Raw genomic sequence first — 27,587 nt, forward strand, 5'->3', positions numbered from 1 at the left:
TCAAAAGGGATAACCTGATTTGGCGTCAAGGGCAAGCTGAAACCACGTTTCATCGGGCCTTACGAGATCCTAGAAACAGTCTGCCCTGTGGCGTACAGATTAGCGCTTCCGCCCAGCTTCGGGAATGTTCACAATGTGTTTCATGTATCACAGTTGAGAAAATACGTGTTTGACCCCAAACACATAGTACACCAAGAAGAGATGGTGTTAGAACCAGATTTGAGCTATGAAGAAAAGCTAGAAGCAATTCTGGACAGAAAAGTTAAAGAGTTGAGAAATAAAGATATCGTAACAGTGAAAGTCCTATGGAAGCACCACGGACGCGAGGAGGCGACGTGGGAGCTCGAGGATCAGATGAAAGAGAAGTACCCACAGCTTTTTGCCCGCCGTATGTATCGTATCAGTGCATATTATTGTAGGATAATTTGCCTATAAATTTATAAATTTTCATCAAAATATAGTTTTTGCATACAAACTTTACAATTCATATGTAAATTATCAAACTATTAATTTGTTCTATTTTGCAACCAAACTATTAAATTCACATGTTGTAATAGCCGAGACTTAGATTCTCAAGAGATATGAAATAAAATACTAGAACTTTAATCAAAGTATGAATGAATATTTTTATTTCTTGGAAAAGGGCACAGTTACAATTTTTCGGAATCAATCTAAAATTTCAATCTTTGACGACGAGAAATAAAAGTCGAGCTACACTATTACATTTGGAAATCCCTAACAACTACTTTGGCCTTCGTCACCGGGCCGTCTCGGCCCCGGATTTTTAGACAAGCCCGAGAGGGCGAGGCCACGAGGAGAGGCAGCCTCGGCACCACAGCCTTAGCCCCTGCCAACCGCACACAAAAGGGAATTTTAGTGCATGAGATAAAAGACAAACCAATACCCTACATTAAAAGGGAGTGAGTAGCCGTACCTTTCTAAAGAAAAGAGTAAGGTTTGGTCGAAAAGAGCAAGTCCAGCCAAGAGAATCTACACCTCAGTGGCTGCACTATGCAAGGCTGAATCCCTGCAGCTTGTACTGCATTTCTACCTGCCATAGTCCAGAGATCAGCCACTCAAATGTCTGCTATTGTTGTGCACCTGCAAAAGGAAAACAAAACCCATTAATGAGCTAGGGTACAAGGCAGCCCAAAGCACCAAATTCGGTTATGGCATCAGAGTATAGCCAGGAGCCAAAGGCTCGTACAACTCACGAGTACACCCTGCAATTTTGCTGCAGAGGAAACAGCCAATCCAGTCCATCAAAGACTACCTTCCAACCAAGTACACTAGCCTTTTTCAGGCTTTCAGTTAGGCCACAAGTTTAAAAGGGCCTCAGCCTCTGCCCTCCCTCATTGCCACAAGGAAATAGCAACACAGTGAGTCAAAGAGAGGGAAGAACCGAGGCAGCAAGGGAGAGCAAGGCCAGAAGTAAGCAAGAGCAGCACAAGTTCAATGAAGGTAACCTTTTCCCTTCAAACTCAGTTAACCAAAGTATATGCATCATATAGACAAGCATATAACTAGGACTTGAGAACTTAGGAACACAAAAGCTCAAGAACATAGGAGCAACTACCACAGGCTCAACCCCTCCATGAAATCGAATAAGCCACAATTAAGAAAAACGGTTCCCTAATGCTCAAGCACAGTGTAATAGAAATTCCTCAATCTTTTCCAATAACTACTCTAGAAAGAATTTAACAAGGGACTTAGCTTGGACGGAAATTGGCTCTTGTCCGAGACGCCGAGCTGCCAGGAATGAAACGCGTAGTCGCTGGTGACGGCGGTCCCACCAAGAAAACGACGCCCACCCCTCCGCGTCCACAACGCCGAGAAAACAGGGGAGGCGGCAGGCGGAGGGTGACGGCAGGGCAGTGACGACGAGGCGCTCCCTCGACGTTGTCCTTCGACCGCGACGAACCTCATAGTGCCGAATCGTGAGCCGACAGACGGGCCGCGACGCAGTGACTCGGGAGGCAAAGGACTCCCCGACCTGAGAAGCGACGATGGCGGCATGAGCCGCGTCTCCACCACCGCGGACATGCAACGGCAGCGACTCGCCGAATCCGAGGCAGAGGTCGGCGACGTCGCGTCGTTTCCAGGAGCGAGGGTTGACGCCGGTGAGCGGCGGCGTGTTCTGGTGGTGATGGGTCGTTCCTACAGTGCCGACGAAAGGAAGAAGAAGGAGGCTAGGGCTTCCCGTTCCCAGCCGTTTCTTCAATTTGGGGGAAATTGTGAAAAGAGAGAGAGTAGGCAGAAGGTGAAGGAGTATGCATTTAGTAATAGGGCCAAATTCTTCATTCATTTGGGCCTAGGAATTAAATAAAGTTGGGCCACCTTTTTTTTGTGAAGGGACCGATGGAAAGGAGTATGAGTTGTTAGTTGGGCTCCTAATTTATTTATGGGATGGACTTGTGTGAGCAAGATAACTAGTTCGGGCCGGTTGGTTTTATATCGAGCCACAAGATCCGAATTTAACCTCTTGAGCCATGAAAATATTAGCCGTTATGATACCTTAATCCAATAAATAATTAAAGCGGACTTTTATTAGTCCAAGTAAGTATTTCAAGATACTTAAAGAAAATAAGTCAGGAATTTATTATACCCGGACAGATCGGCCAGACTCAGAATAAATTAAATCGCTGATTTAATGAATGTTTTAGCAAGAAGTAAAATAATAAGCACACGCTTAGGCATGCATACATGCAAGATAAATAGTTTCTTAAAGCCTAATATAAGTATATTAAATTTTGTAAAGGAACGTCGTCGCACGACGAGTAATCTCAAGTCAGGAAGCGCCCGTTTGAAAGAGTTTAAGCGAACGAGGTGGGCTTCCTTTCTCTTCTTTCTTTTAAAGCGTGTTTTATGTGAAAACATGATTATTGAAATGAGTTGTCATGCCATGTTTTGTTTTGTTGTTGCCTATCTGTTAAATCGAATTTGGGTCCCGGTAGGTCAGTAAATTCTACTCGGACTAGTGTACACATAGGGACCGTGAGCTAGCGCCAGGTTGGCCGGTTCGTGGGTCGTGAGCTAGCGCCAGGTTGGCCGGCCCAGTGGTCGTGGAATGTGGCCACATTCCCGATTCACGCAGCTGATATGGCATATCATTAAAAGTTTAAATGACTGCAGTCTATTATCAGAAAGAAATAACAGATTTTAGTGACCGGGATAGATTTTCAGTAAAACCCCGCGTTCACTCAGCTTGGCTGACAACTAAAAGAAAACAGTTTTCGGCATGAGCCCACTGAGTGCATCAAGTACTCAGCCCTGCATTTTGTTTTCCTTAATGTGCAGGTTGATCGTTGTCAAAGCCGGGGAGGTGTTGGGACAGAAGACTAAATAAGTAGGAAGGTAGCGGGTGTAGTATGTCTTCATACATACTACATCTGTCTTGGTACTCTTCCGTTGCGCAAGAATTTAGAACTTTCATTTAGCAAAGACAATTTCCCATAACTACTCTGATTCAGCATGATTTGTAACCTCAACACTTCTCAGACAATGTATCTTTTGATTTAAGCATCTTATGACGAATTGAGACAGCTTCAGTATGTTGTAGTCGCGGTAAAGCTACAATTTCTTTAACTAGGAAGTAGTGGTCGTCACACATGTACTATTAATTTGTTCTGATTTTGCAACCAAACTACTGATTCGATTTGATTTTGCATTTTAACTATTAAATGTGACATCAACCAAAATAATGTTAAATTTTATAGTTAAATAATTCATTGGTTGAATTATGGTTATAGAATTATATCAAACCATTTTAAACTCTAAATCTTAATCGGAAGCAAAATCAGAATAAATCAATTGTGAAATCCGTGTTTTAAAATGTTAACAATAATAACACATAACCACATCATACACGCATCGCTAACAAAAGTATTAGACTTAAGTAATAATCTTTAAATGAAATTTTCTACGTCTATCACTGCATTTTTTGATGATCATTTTGTGAAGGTATGGCCGGTATCACTGCATATGTTGGATTTTACGAGATTTGCTCTCCAAAAAAGGGTGAACTCGTCTTTATATCGGCTGCATCAGGAGTTGTAGGTTAGCTTGTTGGCCAATTTGCTAAGCTATTTAGGTGTTATGTCGTTGGAAGCGCAGGATCACAACATAATGTCTTTTAATTACTCTTTTAAATTAATTTATAAAAATCCATTCACCAACTTTTTTTTTCAATTTGAATTTGCATAATTTGTTGGTGATTAAATGAATATGGAACATAATAGTAATAATTAACATAAATAACCATACAGTCAAAAGTCAACTCTAATTCAAGGTTTAAAATATTCAATAAGCATTATCTTTAATAAAAAATATTAATAAAAATAACCTCAGCAATTATCTTAATACTGAAGCAGCAATTTTCTTTTTGGGGCTGTAATTACTTTATATTTTTTAGAGTTAATTTATTTATATATATTACTTTGTTCAAGGTTGACCTTTTGAAGAACATATTGGGGTTTGATGATGCATTCAACTACAATGAAGAATCGTACCTGAATGAAGCCATAAAGAGGTATATATATAAAGTGACAAAATTAATTAATTTCTTTTACATATATAATTAACTGATCTGACCATATAGATTATGGGCCAACAAGATATTGGGTCGGGTCGGGCCGGTCCAATCCAAAGATATATATACATGTAGCCCATATGGCCCTGGCTAGTCACATAAATAAACAAAAAACATATATTTATGATCAAAATTTCCCATTCGGTCTAATGAGCACAACCCCGACCCGTACTTTGTTATCTCTAATAAGTGTATGAAATTAATCACAACTATTTAGGTACTTCCCCGAATGGATCGACATATATTTCAAAAATGTAGGAAGCAAAATGCTCGATTCGGTGCTCCCGAACATTAGACCCCACGGTCGCATCACCGCCTGTGGGATGATCTCGCAGTATGACTAGGTGGAGCCAGATGCAACACACAACTTGATGTATGTGATCGTAAAGAAAATCCAAATGCAAGGATTCGTCGTCTTCGACTACTTCATTGTTCAAGGAATTGAGGCTGCGCCAGCTGCTTTGGTTGGACACTTTTCTGGTCGCAAAGTGGGAAAGCAAGTTGTTCTTGTGGCTCGTGATTGATCAATTTGGTCCTATCTATCTTGATTTAATGGACGGTGAGGATTGATTTGTGTATTAATTTATATCTAAAATAATTTGTGTTAGCTTCAATAAAGAATTACCATTTTTATACATGTTAGAAACTAGAAACTAAGAGATGAAACTTCTTTTTTCTTCTTTGAAGAATAAATCGAAGGCAACAATGAAATTTTCTTTGCTTAAAATTGTTTAATTCATTAAAAAAAATTCTCGATGACCTAGTCAAGAGAAATCGACGCTTGAATACACTAGTCAAAGGGATAGAACTTTTGAATTTGAGTGAAAGTAATGCCACTGAATAGTTCAAATTTCGATCTCATACTTTGCATTCAGTCACAGCAGTAGATGTTGTTAGATACACAATAATTTATTATTCTTGAATTATAATATTTTAATATTAATATTTCCATGTTGAAATTTTGTATAATAGTATAGTTTTATCATCTTTCAACCACCATTATATGGGCTTAAATTAAACTAAAATATCACAGTCTTCTAAACGTTATATGCTGCATTCTTATCGAGGAACTTGTATCAAAAAGACTTCAACGACGTCCCTTAATCATGTATTATGTATTTTTAAACTAACATTATGATTATGAATCAAAATTTTATCTCTCATTAAAGTACTCTAAGATAAGTTGAGAACACATATTTCCTATCCAAATTATTTTTGGAATCCGCCGCCAATGGTTGATCAATTATTGATATTTATTGTACTAGTATTATATTAGTATTACTCCTACGCAGTCATTTTGTTATTCAAGGTCTGCTGCTATAAATCCAACATTTATTTTTCACAAGCATGGTCAATTTTATAGTACTCCTCGGACCATCCCCACCCATCTAAAAATAAACGTATTTCATGCTTGGTTAAAGAAAATTATTCCTTTCAATTTATTGCACTTCCAAATTTTCAACACATAACATGAAGCAATTTTTTTCCAACACATATTGTTTTATAAAGGGATATCGGTCTCTAAAATCATCGAAATTAGGCCAAGATTTAGTATTTCCCAATAACTTAAAAAATGGTCTAAAATATAACAAACTTTACACTTAATTTGTTTGTTAGTACTACTATTTCCCATGGCAGGTCAATCACCATATCCAACCAACTTCCGAGCATTTTTTATCTTACTTGGCACTTACTAAATCATTGTGATTTTCAACGTAGCTTTTCAACGTAAATCTAAAATATTATAAACACTTCACGGTTGCCCACGTATAATAAGATTTTTTCTGAAAATATCATATTTCTGCTGAGTTGTGAAATAACAATAAAATGTAAAGTTTGTGATATTTTAGACTATTTTTAATGTTCTTGGGAAAAACTAATACTTGGAAAGTTTCATGATATTATATGTCAAGATCACTTCAATTTAGAATATAAACAAAACAAAACACATAATGAAAAATGGAGGGAAACACGCAGATTGTATCGAAAGACTACGTGAAGGGTTTGATAAAGGAATCAGATTTGATTCTGAAAACCTCATAAATCAAATGGAATATTCCCAACAGTGCCTTTTTGGTGAAGGAAAAGGGAAAACACGGACCTCACCGGGGGGCAAAAGAGTCAATATAACTTCGCATCACCGGGGGTAAAATTAGGGTTGGCCCGATTTGTTTGACTCCTAATTCAACACTTCATTGATTATTTTTTAATATAGATAACTAAAAAAAATAACTTACAATTTTATATTAAATATATAAATTATATACTAAATTTTATTAATATAATAATAGATAAAATAAATTGGAAACTTCAAATTCACTAAGAAAAACATTTAAAATTCTAAAATATGCTTTGAAATTTCTTGATGTTTATGTTTTATTTTGCATAAATCTCAGTAGTATTTAATCGTGTTTATGTTTGAATTTAAGCATATATCTCAAATTCAATATTATTAAATGTTTTACATTTTATAAATAAAACTAATTTTCAACATTATTTGATTGATCACATGTTAAATTTATCGGTAGCAAACCGATTAACCCGTTGGGCTAGCCCGAAACCCGAGTTTTTAGGGTTAGGGTTTAACTTCTATAACCTGAAAAAAACCACTACTTGATTAGCCCGCACCTGAGTGACCCATAACTCGGGCAAGGTTGGCCTGAAACCCGCTGGGCCGACCGGATTGACATCCCTACCAGAGACGTCTATAGAAGTTAAAATTCAGAAATCTCGTATTTTGACTAAGTTTTATAATAAATATATTAAATAGAAAATGAAATAATGAGAGCCATGAATAGTGAAGGGAAGAGATAAATAAGAAATGGAGGATTGGAGGTGGTACATGTTTAAATTAATAACAATACATCAAATTCATGATCGTATATTTATAATTCATGATTATAACCTTATTTAAGTCCTTCCTTGTTTCCGATGGTAAAAACAGAATTACTCACGAGCAACCACCACCAACAGCTTCCCTACGTTGCGACCGGAGTATAAGCCAAAGAGAGCCCCAGGCGCGCTTTCAATGCCTTCGGCTATGTCTTCGACGTATGTGATCTTCTCTTCCTTTATTAGAGGCACAACCATCTCCAGGAACTTGGGGTAGAGATGGTAGTGGTCGCTAGTGAAAAATCCTTCCATACGGACCCGTTTTACTAATGCGTTAATCAAGTTGTGGATGCCTTCGGGCTGCTCAAGGCTGTTGTATTGGGAGATCATCCCACAAAGCGCAACACGGCCGTTGAGTCTCATGTTGTTTAGCACCGCTTCGAGCATCTTCCCTCCCACGTTGTCAAAGTAGATGTCGATGCCATCGGGGAAGTACCTAATTCACAACAACACAAATTTGTGAGTATTATCTACATAATGATAAATTGCCAGAAAAACTATAAAATTTGGTCAAATTCTTTCAAAAAACTAACCCAAAAAATTATATATTTGGATTTGCTATCCACAGTCATGGGATGATTGTGAACTGATCCATACTTGGTGGTTTTCTCAGCTGATTTACCAAACTTCGAGGTTTTTTGCTAGTTTTTATGAAATTTGTGTTGAATACAAAAGGATTCTTTTGTTATATAAGAACATAAATATGTGTATTGTGTGTTAAATTACTAACTATTCTTCAATGTTAAATAAGTATACACATTTTTATAGCAATGATAGAACCTCTTCAACGCTGCATTATAGTCTTGCTCTTCTTTGTAGTTGAATGCTTCGTCAAACCCGAATTTGTTCTTCAAGAGATCGACCTTCATCAATGCAAAAGCCGACTTGTTCATCAAATGTGAAACATAAACTTGCCACAGAAGAAAAATATCACATAAATCGACAACCAATCTAGCCAACAATCTAATAAGATTTCGATAAGCCATTAGATTCTGACCTTTTCTTTGCTCCCCGCACTCCCAACAACGTAACACCCTGCGATCTTTGCAAACTGACCAACGAGCTGACCAACAGCTCCGGATGCAGCAGAGACATACACAGTTTCCCCCTTTTTGGGAGAGCAAAACTTGAAAAAACCAACATAAGCTGTCATGCCAGGCATGCCTAAAATGATAACGCGAAACACGTTGATTTTCAGTCTCAAGTTAGTACATCTCCTACTGTTGTTTTTCAGAAACTATCAAGATAAACGCTACAAATCCAGCATTTCCCAATCTATTAATTCAAGCATATATAGTTCATCAACAACTCGTTTTCGTTAACAGTTTAACTGCATACATAATTCTGCAGAATCACAAACAACTAGTTCTAGATCAGACAAATAGCACTAGGAAGCAGGAATCAAGCGTGAAATTTGAAGTCGATAATCACAAGGGGCTCGAGAAACTCACCAAGAATCCCTATATAATAAGAGAGGGGCAAATCTTTATCTTGAACCTTAAACAATTGGTCTGGATCTTTAATAAGGCTATACTCCTCCCAGCCAGTAAACCCCCAAACTAGCTCGCCCGTCTTGAAATTTGGATGAGACGAATCCAGTACTTTCGACACTCCAAATCCATAAATAGGCTGTCACCAGAAAAAGGTCAACAAACACAAAAAAGATGCAACCAACATTGCATCAATGGAAAGATAACATTTTTTATTTCTTTCCCCAAAATCTCAAACTATTCATCAAACAAGACCTCTGCAGAAACATCAAAAAGACATAACAAAATTTTATCAATAGAAAGATATAGTTTATATTTTTCTCCCCGAAATCTAAAACTATTCATCAAACGAAAAAAATACTACTGTTATATTCCAATGAGATCATCTACACAATATTGTATTATAAGTCTATTTTTTTAATAAAATAAAAAATTAAGGGCCCCAATTTAAATCAAGACATGTATAACAAATTCTATTCCAACCAGAAGAAAAATTAATTTCAACAAGAAAAATTTCACTTAAAAAAACTAAACTTACAGAATCCAGCGTGAAAGAAGGTAATTCGAGCTCCTGATTCTTCATGAGGGCAAGAATAAAAGGATCGATGGATAAGTAGAGATTCTTCACCAAAACGGCGCCTTCGCAACCGCTGGGAATTTTGAGCTGAATTTTGGAAGTTCTCAGCGACATATCGGATTCTTTCAAAGATGTTTTGACATAGTTGCTGAGTATCACTTGCTTGTTGCTAATTTCCTCACCCATTTTGCCGTTGATTCTGGTGGAATTCTGGTGTTCAGCTTCATTGTTTTATATCTGAAAATCCCTAGAAAAGCTCTTGGCTAATGGAGTAGAAGTTTTGGGTTGTGTGTAGTAGCGGCGCCTCTGCTAGGTGAGAATCATAGGGAGCTCTAATTTTCTATGGAGGGACTTCTTTTTTTTATATTATTTTAGATCCGTGAACTTTAAAAATATAACTTGAGGTCCGTCAACCGAGAGTTAATATCAATCGAAGTACTTTTTTACTATTTTCAAGTTTTTTGGATGAAAATACCCTCAATCATATTTTTAATTAACTTATCACATACTCATATGGTTTTTGTAAATGATAATAAATAGCTAAAGTGGACATATGATAAAGTAAGAGAGAGAATAACGTAGAAGAGAGTCTTATCTACATTATTCTCTATCTTATTTATTCATTAATTATTTATTACTCCCTCCGTCCATGAAACGTTTTCCAGTTTTTCCATTTTAGTCCGTCCGTGAAATGTTGTCCACTTTGCTATTATTTTACTTTTTTGGTAAATGGTTCTCATATTCCACTAACTCATTACACTCACATTCTATTATAAATTCAATATATAAATATGGGACCTACATTCCACTAACTTATTTCACTCACTTTTCTTTACATATCTCAAAACACGTGCCGAATCAAACATGGACAACATTTTGCAGAAGGAGGAAGTATCATTTTTTCAAAATGAGTGCAGAAAATGAAATGTGACAAAATTTCAGGGACGGAGGGAGTAGTAAAAATATGTATAAAAAAATATGGGTATGTGATAAGTTTATTAAAAATATGTACCCGGTATTGAGGGTATTTTCATCAAAAAAACTTGAAAATAGTAAAAAAATATTTCGATTGATATTAACTCATAGTTGACAGACTTCAAATGATATTTTTAAAGTTCACGGATCTAAAATGATACATTGACAAAGTTCGTGGACTAAAAAAAAAATTCCTTCTACTCTATAATAGGCGGGGGTATTTTCTTCAGCAACCATTTAATTAAAAAACAAATATTAACACCTAAAGCCCCTAACCAGCCGCAATTCTCCAACACTGAACACTTGAAAAAAGATCCAATTACGTGGGCCCACCAGGCCATATAAGGGAAACTGAACGAGTCTCAGTTTGTATTTTCTTTTATGACTTTAGGTTATGGCTGGCAAAATTTATTGTATTTATAGGTCATTAGGTATTAAGTTCACTACATTTGACTAATTCACGCACAACATTTCAATACTTTCAATTTTTCGTAAAAATGCGACACAATATTAGACTTATTATTTATTTAGTTTGACTAAAGTTTAAATTTTGTGTCGCATATTTATTTAAAAAGATATTTTGATCCAGTGTTTAAAGATTTTGTCAATTCGGTAGAGTACTTGTATTTTAAAGTCTAAAATTAGGCTTGTATATTAAAAAACATATTTTGTCCTATACATTACTAAATTTTGTTAATTAGATAGAGTACTTGTATTTTAAAGTCTAAAATTAGGCTCCAATATTAAAAAAACATTTTTATCCTATACATTAATAATTAGTAGAGTACTTGTATTTTAAAGTCCAAAATTAGGCTCGTATATTAAAAAAATATATTTTGTCCTATACAATAATAATCAATTAAGTGTCCTCGCTTCTGGTCCTAACCTATATAGTTCAATTCATATTTAACATGTTAATCAAGTCAATCCATATTTAACTCATTCATAAAGTCAAAATGAGATTAATTAACCATTAATTATTAACAAAATTAGTATTTTAATATGGCCAAGACATATAACCAGATCTAGGAATGAACGGCGATTGGGGTCGAGGGATTATTAACATAAATTATTAACAAAATTAGTGTTAGGAAAATTAGTTGGGTAGGTGGAGGAATGTGAAGTTAGGTCGGATTAATTTGGTTGTGCTTCAAGTCTTCGACCCAACGATGTAGAAAGAATAGCAGATATGCAACGGCTAATGAAAAGGAGAGTGTTAATCAAGGATCAATTGAGAATTTATACAATATTTATTGGAGGCTATGAAGAAACTACACGTTATGGCTTAATAAAGTGTTAATTTAGGCGCTATAAAGTTATTTATGAAGGTATTAAGACACTAAATGTTCTAGTGTATTTTTTCGTAGTCATAACATAATTACATCACTTTATCTGTGTTCATGGATTAATGTGAAAATCACATTTTATGTGAGAATCGAGAATAATATTTTGAATGTATAAACTTAGATAATTCACGGCAAAAATTAACCGTATGAAAATAATATATTTATTCGTGACTAGTGGGATTTTAATTCATATCTTTCACTTAATTTAATATATAAAAACGGCAAACTATAAACAAAGTTCAAGAAACAAAAGAAAAATATAAGTAGGGTTGAATTTATAATACATCACATTTATTAAAAATCCCTTCTATGGATGTGCCTCTCTCCTATTACACTGGAATTCTAGGTAAATTTGTTTGTCAAATTAGCCGCCGTATGTATCGTGTCAGTGCATATTATTGTAGGATAATTTGCCTATAAATTTATAAATTTTCATCAAAATATAGTTTTTGCATACAGACTTTACAATTCATATGTAAATTATCAAACTATTAATTTGTTCTATTTTGCAACCAAACTATTAAATTCACATGTAAACGATCAAACTATTAATTTGTTCTGATTTTGCAACCAAATTACTGATTCGATTTGATTTTGCATTTTAACTATTAAATGTGACATCAACCAAAATAATGTTAAATTTTATAGTTAAATAATTCATTGGTTGAATTATGGTTATAGAATTATATCAAACCATTTTAAACTCAAAATCTTAATCGGAAGCAAAATCAGAATAAATCAATTGAGAAATACGTGTTTTAAAATGTTAACAATAATAACACATAACCACATCATACACGCATCGCTAACAAAAGTATTAGACTTAAGTAATAATCTTTAAATGAAATTTTCTGCGTCTATCACTGCATTTTTTGACGATCATTTTGTGAAGGTATGGCCGGTATCACTGCATATGTTGGATTTTACGAGATTTGCTCTCCAAAAAAAGGGTGAACTCGTCTTTATATCGGCTGCATCAGGAGTTGTAGGTTAGCTTGTTGGCCAATTTGCTAAGCTATTTAGGTGTTATGTCGTTGGAAGCGCAGGATCACAACATAATGTCTTTTAATTACTCTTTTAAATTAATTTATAAAAATCCATTCACCAACTTCTTTTTTCAATTTGAATTTGCATAATTTGTTGGTGATTAAATGAATATGGAACATAATAGTAATAATTAACATAAATAACCATACAGTCAAAAGTCAACTCTAATTCAAGGTTTAAAATATTCAATAAGCATTATCTTTAATAAAAAATATTAATAAAAATAACCTCAGCAATTATCTTCATACTGAAGCAGCAATTTTCTTTTTGGGGTTGTAATTACTTTATATTTTTTAGAGTTAATTTATTTATATATATTACTTTGTTCAAGGTTGACCTTTAGAAGAACATATTGGGGTTTGATGATGCATTCAACTACAATGAAGAATCGTACCTGAATGAAGCCATAAAGAGGTATATATATAAAGTGACAAAATTAATTAATTTCTTTTATATATATAATTAACTAATCTGATCATATAGATTATGGGCCAACAAGATATTGGGTCGGGTCGGGCCGGTCCAATCCAAAGATATATATATACATATAGCCCATATGACCCTGGCTAGCCACATAAATAAACAAAATATAGCCCTCGGCCGTAGAAATATAAAAATCATCTTTATTAGTTTTGAAACATCACTTGAAAAGACTAGTTGAAGACATAATTGATTTATGTTTCATAGGTGAAATAATTCTGCGACAAATTCAACCATCACACTAATAAAAATATGAAACATCTATGTTACTAATAATTCCGCTGGTGGATAACTTCGACCTAAGGTCGATCAGGATGGTTATGCTAGGGGCGGCGCCGCTGGGGAAGGAGCTGGAAGCGGCTCTGCTCAGCCGCGTGTCGCATGCGGTTTTTGGACAGGTGAAAAGTGAAAAATAACTGATATACCTAACTTCATTTTTCATGTCCTTCAAATGATCATTTAATACCAGAAACACTAAATTCAATTTAATTACTCCCTATATTTGTGTTGAGATTATAAGAATTATACTACTAATTGATTTACTTTGTTTTACTCTAAATTCAGTGTTAGGAAAATTAGTTAGGTAGGTGGAGGAATGTGAAGTTAGGTCGAATTAATTTGTCATTACTCCTCATTGATGTGATGCATATATATCTAATCGATTCGAATCTTTATCATGGTACCACTTGCATCTAATACTTTGACAATTTTGGATTATAATATAACTAAATATTACTTACGAAAAAATATAGTATGGACAAACAGACTAGGAAATTTATTTTTATTATTCAGCCCATGAATTTATTATTTTTTTCCAATAACATGAATTCCCTGTGGTCTATCTAACCCACCTATAATAATGGACAAACGGGCTAGGAAGTTTATGTTTATTAGTCGGCCCACGAATTTATTATTTTTGTCTAATATCTTTGAATTCCTCGTGGTCTATCTAACCCACCTAGAATAAAAAAGGATATAAATTATGATAATAATATTATTATTATCATACATGGCTAAGTACATAACTTCGTGTACAAATTTTTAACATGCATGTTACGTGGTAGCAACTGCAGAGATTGACAGTCATTCTATAATTAATTAAACAATTTATTGAAATTACTCGACAAAGACGGGAGCATCACTATAAAAAAAAGGGTTAAATAAAATGAAATCAAATTAAGTATGCCATTCTATTGTTCAATAAATAAATGTTGAATTTGTTGAAAATTCGGTGCAATATCTCTCTCTAGGAACCGTGCATTTAGTTATATTATAAATCAAAATTGACAAAGTATTAGATGCAAGTGGTACCATAATAAGGATTCAAATCGATTAGTTATATATGCAATACATCAATAGGGAGTAATGACAAGTTAATCCGACTTAACTTCAAATTCCTCCACCTACCCAACCAATTTTCCTAACACTGAATTTAGAGTAAAATAAAGTTAATCAATTAGTAGTATAATTCTTATAATCTCTACACAAATATAGGGACTGATTAAATTGAATTTAGTGTTTCCGGTATTAAATGATCATTTAAAGGACATGAAAAATGAAGTAAGGAATATAAGTTATTTTTCACTTTTCACCTATCCAAAACCGTCTGCGATTTCCAGCTCGTTCCCCAGCAGCACCGCCCCTGACAGAACCATCCTAATCGAGCTCAGGTCGAAGTTATCCACCAACGGAATTATTATTGACATAGATGTTTCACATTTTTATTAGTGTGATGGTAGAACGTGTCGCAGAATTATTTCACCTACTGACATAGATCAATTGTTGTAACACCCCATATTTTGTATTTACATTTACATATATATATATATATATATATATATTTAGGGAGATGATCAAAATAAGTATGTGTTTAAATCCAGAAATGCAGCCCAAATCTTAGCCCTACGATTAGATGATCTAATGATCAATAATTAACCAAAAACACGAAAGGTCATAATTAAGCATTTTTAGGTCATATTCTAACAACAAGGTTATAATCATAATGTTCATGCTCAAACTAAACTTCAAAATAAACCTGGGACAAGATGGTATCAGAGCCATTTTAATGGCGGTAATGGATGTTATTAGACCTATAAATTCAACTGTCTTAATACTCGAAATTGAGACGATCAGATTATCCTTAGGAATAACCTTAGTCAAAGAAACGTTGGAATTCAGAGTTGGCAAGCTTGTAAGACGGTTGGTAAGCCTTAAGTTTAGGTGTTCCACGCATAGTGTTCCCCTGCGACCAGTTTCTTAGATCTAAACCATCTCCTAATCTTAATCTATCCCTCCTTTTGACTATGGCCAGTAAATTTAGAAGTCTTTTAATACCCAAAACCAAAAATAAAATGGATAAAAACATTGTTCCAAGTAGTGAAACTCATGCCCCTATAGATTATTCTAATTGGAGCATCCCTAATGAAAAAATAGAAAACTACTATGATATAGGACTTATTGATTTCAAAACTGCCTTTTCTATAAGAACTCATGAAGAAACTAGAAGCATATTGCAAAAATCGGAAAGCTTTCCTCTTCTTAATGGAGAATCCCTAAAAAAATATAGGGAACAGAAATATAGATATGCACATTTTGGTCTTGCCCAAATTGCTGTCAAACCCTTAGTCCACATAGGAGTTGATGCCCCTATTTTGCTTGTTCTAAGAGATAAAAGACTCAAAGATTACAAAACTTCTATTTTAGCCATGGTTCAAACAAACATATGTAATGGTCCCATCTACTTCAACTGCTGTCCAAATTTCTCTGTCGATCTCACTGACCCCATGATCCTTGAATCTCTCATCCTTGATGTTCAAATTCAAGGGGATAAGTTTCATGTATGTAAAAACTTTGCTGTCATGTTTAGGGTCTATCTTAGACTAATGACGTCCAATCTGAATCCCAAATTCAGCAAGAATCCCTTTTCAAATGGAGAAACTATCCTTCTTCAGGTTGATGCTGAGCAATCCTCAACCTATACTCCTAAAAGATTAAAATGGGATGAAATTACTATCCCAAGCCAGTTTACCATAATGGAACCCCAGGCTCCTAGAAACTTAGAAAAAACGGAACCTTCTCAGATCATTGAAGAACCAAATGGCACTATAACTGTCAAATTTGATAGAACAAATTCTTTCTCAACCTTTAGAAACAATAGGAGTTTCAACTACGAAAGTAGTAGAGCCTCCTGTTCTGACATGCCTAGCACATCTGAAAGAAATTGGACCTTCAAAACTCCCATACCTCGACCAAATTCCCCTACGGAACAAAACATGGATGACTCTTACTCTCCTACCAGAAGTACCATGGTCATAATTACTAATAAAGAATTTGAACCTGACATGGATTATCTTAAGAAAGAATTAAGCAATCCCATCTACAAAGAAAAAGAAAGATGGTTCAATGAATTAAATGATAAAATTAAGAGCGAAATAAAAGAGAAATGGATGAGAGAAATGAAAAAAATCAAGTCAAATTTCCTTTTTTATGATTTCATAGCAATTCATCTATCATCGGAAGGATGGTATAATTGTTTCAAAAAACCCGCCATAGAAGTTGGTTCAAGCCTTGTGAAAAGATGGTATTCTTCTGAAAAAGATATAGTTATTTCAGCTGTCCATCCCCTCTTCAAGCTCTGAAAATTCAAACTGCTAAAGGAGAGATTATTGCTGACCCTTTCAAACGAACTAATGTTACTGACCCTGAGGAAAACAGAGAGTTCCGAAAAATTATCCAACAAAGTAATTTTTCAAACCAAATCCTTGGTACCATTGCTGAACAACTAGATACTATTTCATCAAAGTTATTTACTGTTAATAAACAAAGCATCCTCAACGATACTTCCAAACCTTTTTTCAAAAGCAATGATAATTTGAAAAATAAGAATATTTCCTTCAATTCAAAAACAGAGGAAATTCTTAACAAAATCTCTGGAAATCTTGCTGGTCCAAGCAAGTCAACTACGAATGTTATTCAACATTTCCACGGGTCTAGTACTGAACAGTCAAGTCACTCTTCCTCTGAAGAAGAAGATAATTTTGTTGAAAAACTAGAAGATGTTTTCAAAGAGTCTAGTAACTCCCCTCTTAAAATAAACAAAATTTTCAAAGGGAAAAAATTTAACAGTAATAAACCTTATTATAGTAGGCCTTCGCCAGCAGATCTGCTGTATGAAGAAAGAGGTCAATTTCATAGGTCCAGTTATGATGGAACCTCAATTACTGAATGGAATATTGATGGAAAACCTGAATATGAAATTCTCAATACTTTACAAGAAATGGGAATGGCAAAAATGGCATTTAGATATGCTGGTATTTCTGAAAAAGAAGCTTGTGTCCTCCTTGTTAATGGTTTTACGGGCCAACTTAAAAATTGGTGGGATAATGCGTTAAGCCTAGAAAGCAAGGAAGAAATTCTTAATCATATTGTTAATACCGAAGATCAAGATGGTGAAATACATGAAACAAGCGATGCTTGTGATTTCCTTATTATTACCATCTCTATGTATTTTGTTGGAAACCCTAGGGAAGAATATAATAGCTCCTCTATGGTTTTAAATAACCTAAGATGCCCTTCCTTATCCGACTACAGATGGTATAAAGATGTCTTCATAACTCATGTCCTCAAAAGAAATGATTGTAATCAAGCCTTTTGGAAAGAAAGATTCATAGCAGGATTACCCAAATTGTTTAGTGAAAGAATAATACAAAAACTTAAAGATGATATTGATTCTGAAAATATCCCTTTTGAAAATATAACTTTTGGTCAATTATTTGCTTTTATCAAAAAAGAAGGATTAGCCCTTTGTATGGAAATAAAAATACAAAACAAATATAGGAAGGACAAACAAAATGCCAAAAACGAATTAGGGTGTTTCTGCGAAATGTTTGGAATAGAAAAAATTGAGGCTCCTTCGTCTAAAAACAAAAGAAAAATCAGAAAATTCAAGAAAGATACTCAAAAGCATGATTATTATAGAACGTCACGAAGTAAGTTTACAAGACCAAAAAGAAAATTCAAACCAACTAAAGAAAAGGATGGGGATAAGATAAAATGTGAATATTGCAAAAAAATGGGTCACACCGAAGAACGATGTTGGAAGAAAAGAAATAAAAATAGGCTACTAAGTAAACAGATTAATAACCTTCTAAGAGAAGAAAATAGTTCCTCCAATTCTGAAAGTGAGTCAGAAATTGAAGAAATTCAAAACACCTCTGGAAGCAGTAATTACCATAGTAGTAATGAAAATGAAAAAGATATTTGCAAAATTTGCATCAATACCATTTCCAAAGAAAAGAAGGAAGTTATTCTTGATCTCCTTCACCAAATCCCTGACACTGAAACTAGGGATGATTATCTTAACAAGTTAAAAGACTTAATTCTTGAAGAGCCATCTACTTCTAAAAAGGTTAATATAAAAGAAGATTTCAGCCTAAACAAACTATGGGATAAATATCCTTATCAAAGTATATCAAAACAAATAACTACAAAAGACCTTCAGAGTGAAATTAATAATCTTAAAAAACAAATTAATGAAGAATTTTATAGACTTAAAGAAAAGGATTTTGAATTAGAAACAAGACTTTCTATCATGGAAAGAAATACAGAAGTTAACAACTGGGAAAATCCGGAACAGAATTCAGAAAATAATTCCATAAAAGTCATCCAAGAAATGAATTATCAAAAATGGCATGTTAATGTAACTCTGGTTATCGGTAACTTCAAAACCAACATAATGGCGTTAGTTGATTCGGGTGCTGACCAGAACATTATTAGAGAAGGAGTTGTTCCTACTAAATATTGTGACAAAACAAAAGAGAAACTTTACACAGCCAATAATAACCCTTTAAGAATCAGATACAAACTTTCCAAAGCTCATATCTGCAATAATGGTTATTGTTTCCGGAATATTTTTACAATTGTTGAAGATATCACCTACAATATGATTCTGGGAACACCTTTCTTAACTCAAATCTATCCTTTTAGTGTCGATGATAGTGGCATTACTACCAATATCCAAGGAAGAGAATTAAAATTTAATTTCATCTCCCCCATTTTGAAACAAGAAATCCTTAACCTTCAAAGAAGTTCTATCTTTAAACAAATCAATAAGATAACCCAAAAACAAAAACAAATAAGTTATCTTAAAGAAGAAATTCCTTTCCAAAAAATTGAAGAACAACTCAAAAATCCTAGATTTGTTTCAAAAATCAAAGAAATAGAAAGTAATTTTATCAAAAGGGTTTGTAATGAAGTCCCCAATGCTTTCTGGGAAAGAAAGCATCATGTGATTAATTTACCTTATGAGGAAGATTTCCACGAAAGTAAAATCCCTACGAAGTCAAGACTCATTCAAATGAATCAAGAACTTCTTGAAGTGTGTAAAAAAGAAGTTAAAGACTTACTTAATAAAAAGCTTATTAGACCCTCAAATTCTCCCTGGAGCTGTTCTGCTTTCTACGTCATGAAACAAGCAGAATTAGAAAGGGGAACTCCCCGACTTGTTATTAATTATAAGCCTCTCAATAATGTTTTACAATGGATTAGGCATCCAATTCCTAATAAAAGAGATCTGATAAACAGGCTTTATAATGCAAAAATATTTTCCAAATTCGATCTTAAATCTGGATTTTGGCAAATTCAAATCGCTGAGAAGGACTCGAATAAAGAAGACAGAAATATTCCTCACGGAGGAGGAGCTGAAAAACTCACGGAGGAGGAAAATTTATGAAAAAAAAATCGTCCTACACTCTTATTAAGAGTAGACGTGATTTTCATCTCCTTTATTCTCCTATTTGTATTAAGTTACATATTGGGCCCAGTTAAGGATCTATGGAAGGTTTTGGATATGGGCTCCCCCAATTAGCTTTTTACTAATTAAATTGAACCCACAATTTAATACAAGCTTATATTGGAATATTACGAGCAGCCACTATAGAAGTAATATTGCACTCCCCATCCAAATCCGAAATTATATGTAATCCGGGCTTCCTTTCGTTTAATTATTTATTTCCCGCGCTTAAGATAGAAATGTCCATTAATTAATTAGTGTGTGCTATAGACTTAATTAATTAACATCTTTTAATTCCAAGAGTGGACTTAGCAAGAAACACTTATTTATTATTCATGGAATAATTCAATTCCAACTGGCCAGTTTCCGAATAATAAAACATTGTTCGAGCTCCTCTTGAGGACATTATCAAGCCAGACTCACCAGGCGCGCGATTCAACATAATAGCAATCCTAGCACCGCTCGATATTAATTTCCACTACCCAATATATCAGGATTATTAGGTTGTGAAAAACCCGCACCATTTGATAAGTCAAAGTAGTGCATAATCAATAACGTATTCTCAATGCTAACGTATGTTGATTAAGAAATAGTTGTTTATCAAGACCTAGTCATCCAGTAGATAGCATGAAGACATGTCTTGCTGTTAGATCCGTTCAGTGCTATACTACATCAATGTCATCTTATTTCAGTAAGGCTAAAAAATATCGGACTGGCATTGCAACCTTTCACAATAGGTAGCTAAAGCCTATCTGGGTTGTGAAATTCTTGTTTTTCTTTGTTCAGAACTGACCGTGTTACCTTAAAGTGGACGACGCCCACAACCGGTCTACTAAAACAAAGACTTAGACTTTGTTTGCTTCTTATGCATTTAAATGTTTATAAAACGTCTTATAAATGCACAAGCTAACTCAATGTTATAATATTAGTGATTCTATTCGTGCAAAACTGCTCGAATAATACTGAATCGGGTTAAAAGTGGATTGTAGAGTTTTTCGTATACAAGCAAGATTTTATTCGTGCCCTTTCGTGCTCGAAACATGCTTTTCAGTATACTAAACCTAAAAGTTTGGTCCGATCATGCTGTACCAGATTTTCTGAAATACAGCCTAGTTGTCACAAAACATCCTACACGGTTGCGATGACTGAAGCCCCAGTTCGGTCATGAGTCTTTTTAACCATAGTATCTAAGTCAAGCCACTCCTAATTCCTCGAAACTCTGCTTCTGCACTAGACAGTGCAACTACCTTTTGTTTCTTGCTCCTCCATGTTACAAGATTCCCCCCAACAAAGGTGAAGTATCCTGCAGTTGACTTTCTATCATTTGGATTTCCTGCCCAATCGGCATCAGTGAACCCATGTATCTCCAAGTGCCCATGTTTTTCAAATAACAACCCATGCTCGGCTGTTCCTTTCAAGTAACGCACAATTCTTATCACTGCCTCCCAGTGATCCTCTTGCGGTGCATGCATGAATTGACTGACAACGCCCACTGTATAGGCAATATCTGGCCGTGTGTGTGAAAGATAGATTAGTTTCCCAACCAATCGTTGATATCTCCCCCTGTCAGTAAGTTTCGCTCCCTCAAGTATTTGCAGTCCATGGTTTTGTACCATTGGAGTGTCTGCGGGTTTACAATCTATCATCCCCACTTCTACTAGAAGATCAAGTACTTCCTCTGGTTGATGAAGATTCCTCAGTCAGATCTAAGCACTTCAATTCCCAAGAAATATTTCAAGAGACCTAGATCCTTCATCTCGAATTCGTTAAACAAATTCTTTCGTAATTCACTCATCTCTACATCATCATCTCCTGTAATAATCATGTCGTCAACATAGATGACAAGACATGTAATTTTCCCATTCTTCTTCTTGAGGAACAAGGTGTGATCTGAGTTACTCTGCTAGTACCCATATTTCTTCATTACTTCGGTAAATCTGCCAAACCATGCCCTCGGAGATTGCTTCAACCCATAAAGTGTTTTCTTCAATTTGCACACTTCTCCATTTTGAAACTCACTGGTGAACCCCGGAGGTGGAAGCATGAACACGGGCTTTAGGAGCTCTCCATGTAAAAAGGCATTCGTCACATCAAACTGATATAGGGGCCACTCTCTATTTGCAACAATTGAGAGCAAAATTTTCACTGTATTAATCTTCGCCACGGGCGAGAAGGTCTCAGCATAATCTACTCCATAAGTCTGGGTATATCCCTTCGCCACAACTCGTGCTTTGTACTGCTCAACCGAGCCATCTGGTCTCCTGATGTGGATCCATGTGATTTAAGATCCATCTCCCAAGGAATTACCCATTTGTGATGCTTGATCTAGATATTTTTGTGAGATTGATTTTCAATTTGACAATAAACACCAAAGATAGCAAAAGATCCAACCACAAAAATTGAATCAAACAAGAAAGGATGGTAGATTAGAGATGGAAAGCATATGTATAATGATGAGATAAAAGAGCTACAACCATAGGACCTTAACCAAAAGGATGGAGACAACCCTAGGCAACTTTCATTAGCTCTATCACCCCTTGGCTCCACTACTCAATGGATACACTCCATTGATGCATACCTCTACTTGAATCAATCTATGAAATTGAAACAAGCAACCTTCAAGGAAGGAATTGGATACAATCCTCAAAGAGGAAAAACTCACGAATGAGATATCTTAATTCATCAATCAACTCTACTAAGAAAATGAGTTAAAGTCCTATTTATAGTTGAAGGCCAAATTCCAAGAAAAGGCCCACAAAATCTACCCTCCGCGTGAGCCACCCGCCCTGGTGAATTTCGTGAACAAAAGCCACCCGCCTAGGTGGAAACTTGCTGACCTCGCCATGCCTAACAAAAGCCACCCTCCCGGGTGGAATTTAGTGACCAAAAGTCACCCGCCCGGGTGGAACTTTTTATGTGCTGCGCAACTTCTGTAAAACGTCCATAACTCCTCCATCCGGACTCCGATTGGGGCGTGTAAGATACTCACGCGAAGTTCTCTCGAAGATGAAGACAATGGTGGCAGTTTCAAAGCTTTTGGACGTCATCTCGACAAGAAGAATACTTATTAAACCCAGCTGCAGGTACGAACTTTGATGCACGGCTTCCATGGTCGTATAATCTCCTTTTGATTGTAAAGACCCATCTGCATCCAACTGCCTTGACTCCTTCGGGTAGCTTTCCTTTTTCCCACGTGTCGTTTTTCATGAGTGCTTTCATTTCTATAAACATTACTTCCCTCCAGTGTTTTAGACTCATAGCTTCCTTTGCTGTCTGTGGAAAATCCTCCTCCTCATAAAGGGCTCCTTCAAGGGCCCGAGCCATCTTGGTAAAGTTCCCTTGCACAAAATTTGCTACACCGTCTTCCCAATTTTCTCAGGGGAGTACCGCTTCGGGGTAATTCCTCGCGTACTTCTGTTCGGGAGTATATATCGGCCAGTGTCACTATCAACAGTATTGTCTTCCTCCGGTGCTTCTGTATCACGAGGCTCAGTGGAAACAACCATATTCTCAGATTCAGGATCAGAGTGTACCTCAGATATTGGTTGAGGAGAATCGGAAAAGAGCGGATGAGAAGGCTCTTGTGGAGAGACGTGCTCGGCGGCAGTGACACCTGTCTCGGTCAGGGTTCACTTGATCTCCCTCCAACTTTTAATTAATCTGATCAAGTGGACTCCCTAGGTATTGATACGCTCGGATTTTACACTATTTTAAGGCCATTATTTGGTCCGTTTTGAGTGTCAAACTTACAATTCATGTCCATATTTTGTATATTTTATCTATTATGGTGTTTTGACGTGTTTTGTGAGATATGTGCATATTTGAGCCCGAAAAGACAGGAAAAAGTCAAAGTTTGGAATCTGGAGCATTCGAGAAGCCCAGAGGCCCGCTGCAAAGTACACAGCGACCGATACGCATGCAGCGACCTGCTCCGGAGAAAGTTGTGCTGAAAAGAAGAACACGCCCAACGACCGCTGGGGTGTGTACAGCGACTGCTAGGAAGTGTCCTCGAAGCTACTGGAGTCGATGCAGCGATCGCTACCCAAGGGTCAGAGGCTACGGACCATTGTTCAGCGGTCCGCTAGCCAAGGTGCAGCGGTCTGCTGGGAAAAAGTGGCGCACGATTTGACCTACTTTCTCTCTAAGATTTACCAAACTTAGCCAGATTTTTCCATATCTCCTGCTGCTCAAAAATACCTCTATAAATACCCCTTCAAACCTCTTCATTATAATCAACCTTTTTACCTTCAAAGCTTAGAGCATAAAAGTGAGAGAGTTCTTCATTGTGTAAGAGTGTGAAGAAGGATTCAAGAGAAGATCATCAAGGCTACAACATTCAACCTTTGGGTTTTATTGCTTTAGTTCATATGCTTTCTTGTTTTTTCCTTCATTCTATGTCTTTAGCTTATTCCATTAGTGTAACTAAATTCATAGGATTCTAGGGATGTGTTAGTAACGACTTTGGTTATATAATTCCTATTCTATTAATATCCGTTTTTGTTTGTACTTTGTTCTTCCTTAAGTTGTTGCATAATACTACATGTTTGAGTGACACATTCGATGTTGATTTGATATAACTTGCTACATAATCGTGACAGGAGGTTGGCGAGTTAGATCCACTTAATAGACATTACAATTAGCTTCTTTTAAAATGACACTTTTAATTGAGAGTGATGACTTTTCAAGGGTCTTAGGAGCTTTTGGGAGTTGCATATCTAGGATTGACAACCCTAGTGTTAGCAGTCTACGCTTGTATCGCATGGGCATAATTTGGGTGACTCATTCTATCAAAGTATAAACTGTGCTAGGGTATTATAGTTGGAACTTGTATAACCATAACTGTGAACGCACATCCCTTGGAATTCTCTTATCACTCATATTTTACCTCTTTGTTTTTATTCCAAATAGTGAAGAAGCTTAGTAGAAGATAGCCAATTCGTGATTCTATTCCACGTGTTCAATATCCGGTACTGACCTTTAGCTACACTATATATACTCTGTTTAGTGGCAGGTTTATTTAGTGCTAATAAAAAGTGCATCAAGCATTGACAAACTGATCCATTTAAGCGACAACGTTGGCTGTGCGCAGTGGAATTTCTTCCACCGTGCGCACTTTCGAGTTGTCCCTAAACGACTTTACCCTATGACCATTAACCATAAAAGGAGCAGAGTTAGGATCACTCCCTTGAAGTTCCACAGCTCCATTCGCTCTCAGGGCGACTATGGTGAATGGCCCTGTCCACTTAGATTTGAGTTTTCCTGGCATCAACTTCAACCGCGACTGGAATAGCAAAACCTTCTGTCCCACATGCAGCTCCTTCGTCCTCGATTTTTTGTCGTGCCACATTTTTTTTTCCTCCTTGTACCACATTGCTGCGTTGTAGGAGTCCAGTCTGAGCTCCTCTAGTTCGTGTAGCTGGAGCTTTCTCTCCTCAGAGCACGCCTTGGGCTGCATGTTCACCTCCTTTACTGCCCAATAAGCCTTGTGTTCAATGCCCACAGGGAGATGACACATCTTCCCAAAAACCAATCGATAGGGCGACAAGCCAATAGGACTTTTGTATGCTGTTCGGTAAGCCCACAAGGCATCTTCCAGCCTCTTGCTCCAGTCCTTCCTCGAAGGTCCCACTGTCTTTTCGTGGATGCTCTTAATCTCCCTATTCGAAATCTCAGGTTATCCATTGCTTTGAGGATGGTATGAGGTGGATAGGCGGTGATTCACTCCATATTTCTTCATCAGGGCCTCTATCGTGCTCTTAATCTCCCTATTCGAAATCTCAGGTTATCCATTGCCTTGATCTGAGATGATGGCTCTCGGGATGCCATACCTGCAGAAGATGTTAGACTTTAAAATTTTTGATACCTCTTGTGCTTCGCAGGTCACTGTTGCTTTGGCTTCCACCCACTTGGACAAGTAGTCCATCGCGACTAGGATATATGAGTTCCCATAAGATGGGGGAAAGGGCCCCATGAAATCCATGCCCTATATGTCGAATATCTCGCAGACCACTATGGGCATCTGTGGCATTTCATCTCTTGCCGAAATTCCTCCAGTCAGTTGGCATCGGCTACATTTCTTGCAGAACTCATAGGCATCCTTGTGTAGGTAAGGCCAGTAGAATCCATGAAGAGCTAGATACTTTACATAGGAAACTGTTTTGTGTAGTTTTTACTTTGCTAAATCAAGTCCTTCGGGTCCAGAGGATTCACTAGATCACAGGGTCTAGGAACTCAAGGAACCGTCAGAGTCTGGTCGTTGGACACACAATTTCCCTCTTCAGAAACCCTCAACCCGCTATACTATTGGTTAGTACAGGGAAGTAGGGATCGATCCCACAGAGACAGATGCGTTGGAATGCATTTAGAGGACTCTGGTAAGGTTTGGCTGCTACCACGCAACTTGGGGTTGAGATATTAAATATTAGACTTGGGAACCGCAAAAAACTTAACCTAACAGCTAGACCTCTGAAACAGAAAACACGAATGCATGCATCTTGACAAAACTTGCTTTAACAACTGACAAATATCAACTATGAAACTTCCTTGACCAGGCAACAAATTTCCCTAAAATAGCTCAACAGAAATGAAGCATTCAGTGGGGACCATTTTCCCAAAACAGACGGTACGGCAGAAAAGCTGCAAGGTGGTGGTTATCACATATCAGATTCTAACTACCAGCGATTGTTACCCCTTTCATCAAGAAAACCATAGACATGAACGAAACAGAGCAATAAACTAGATCGGAACAGAGCTTACCAAATCAGACTTCATACATTACGATTGAACAAAAAGTAAACAGATCTACAATTAATAGGTCTTATAAACTAAAAGCAGCGAAAACTCATCCATAATCATGCAAAACACATCACCCCTATTTCAGATTCAACCTCCAATCAACAATCCACTCTGGATCCAATCAATCAACCTTCCAAGAACTCAAATTCGACTCCATTCACAACGATTAACGTAAATCAGCAACCAACATCAGAACCCAAATCAAACATAAAATAGAAATCTACATAGATGTGTTAATCGGAGTTCAACAAAAACAAGTCGCCGCGCTTCCGGCTAGGAAAATCGCAGCGAGGTAAAGTAAAACAGCGGAAAGTAAATTGTATCTTTGCCTCACGTAGAGACGGTGTTACACAACCCAAACAGCTAACCAAAACACCCAGAATTGCCCATGATTATGCCAAGTGTGTGTGGAGTGAACTATGCTTGAAAATGGAGCTAAAAAGACTAGAATTGGAAGTGGCCTCTTTCTTCAAAGGGGTTGTCCCTTTACATAGGCACGGATCCCTAGGCATTCTTTCTTCATAATTCCTTTTCCGCCCCTTGATCTTTCTGAAATTGCTTCTTTCTCCACTTTAGTTTATCTCACCAACAACTGTTTTGTTGTCTT

At 36.3% G+C, this 27,587-nt stretch overlaps 2 protein-coding genes, 1 long non-coding RNA gene and 1 pseudogene across 3 annotated transcripts; 1 reads left to right on the forward strand and 3 right to left on the reverse strand.

Moving 5' to 3' along the window:
• Nucleotides 1-601: 601 nt before the first annotated feature.
• On the reverse strand, nucleotides 602-2,815 carry LOC121768920. The gene is made up of 2 exons (XR_006043441.1): nucleotides 935-2,815; nucleotides 602-847 (listed from the first exon to the last, which is right to left on the reverse strand). It is a non-coding gene; the product is annotated as an uncharacterized LOC121768920 (long non-coding RNA).
• Nucleotides 2,816-3,962: 1,147 nt separating this feature from the next.
• Nucleotides 3,963-5,310, forward strand: LOC121767020 (annotated as a pseudogene).
• Nucleotides 5,311-7,383: 2,073 nt separating this feature from the next.
• On the reverse strand, nucleotides 7,384-9,840 carry LOC121768911 ((+)-pulegone reductase-like). Its single transcript, XM_042165526.1, has 5 exons — nucleotides 9,509-9,840; nucleotides 8,932-9,109; nucleotides 8,478-8,644; nucleotides 8,261-8,343; nucleotides 7,384-7,916 (listed from the first exon to the last, which is right to left on the reverse strand). Exons 1-5 carry the CDS (start codon nucleotides 9,731-9,733, stop codon nucleotides 7,535-7,537), a joined length of 1,035 nt encoding a protein of 344 aa, XP_042021460.1. The 5' UTR covers nucleotides 9,734-9,840; the 3' UTR covers nucleotides 7,384-7,534.
• A 15,407-nt stretch (nucleotides 9,841-25,247) lies between these two features.
• Nucleotides 25,248-25,700, reverse strand: LOC121767021. The gene has a single exon (XM_042163237.1). The coding sequence runs from the start codon at nucleotides 25,698-25,700 to the stop codon at nucleotides 25,248-25,250; it is 453 nt and encodes a 150-aa protein (XP_042019171.1).
• Between the last annotated feature and the right edge of the window lie 1,887 nt (nucleotides 25,701-27,587).

The sequence above is a fragment of the Salvia splendens genome, chromosome 15, assembly GCF_004379255.2.
Source record: "Salvia splendens isolate huo1 chromosome 15, SspV2, whole genome shotgun sequence".
Lineage (NCBI taxonomy): Eukaryota > Viridiplantae > Streptophyta > Magnoliopsida > Lamiales > Lamiaceae > Salvia > Salvia splendens.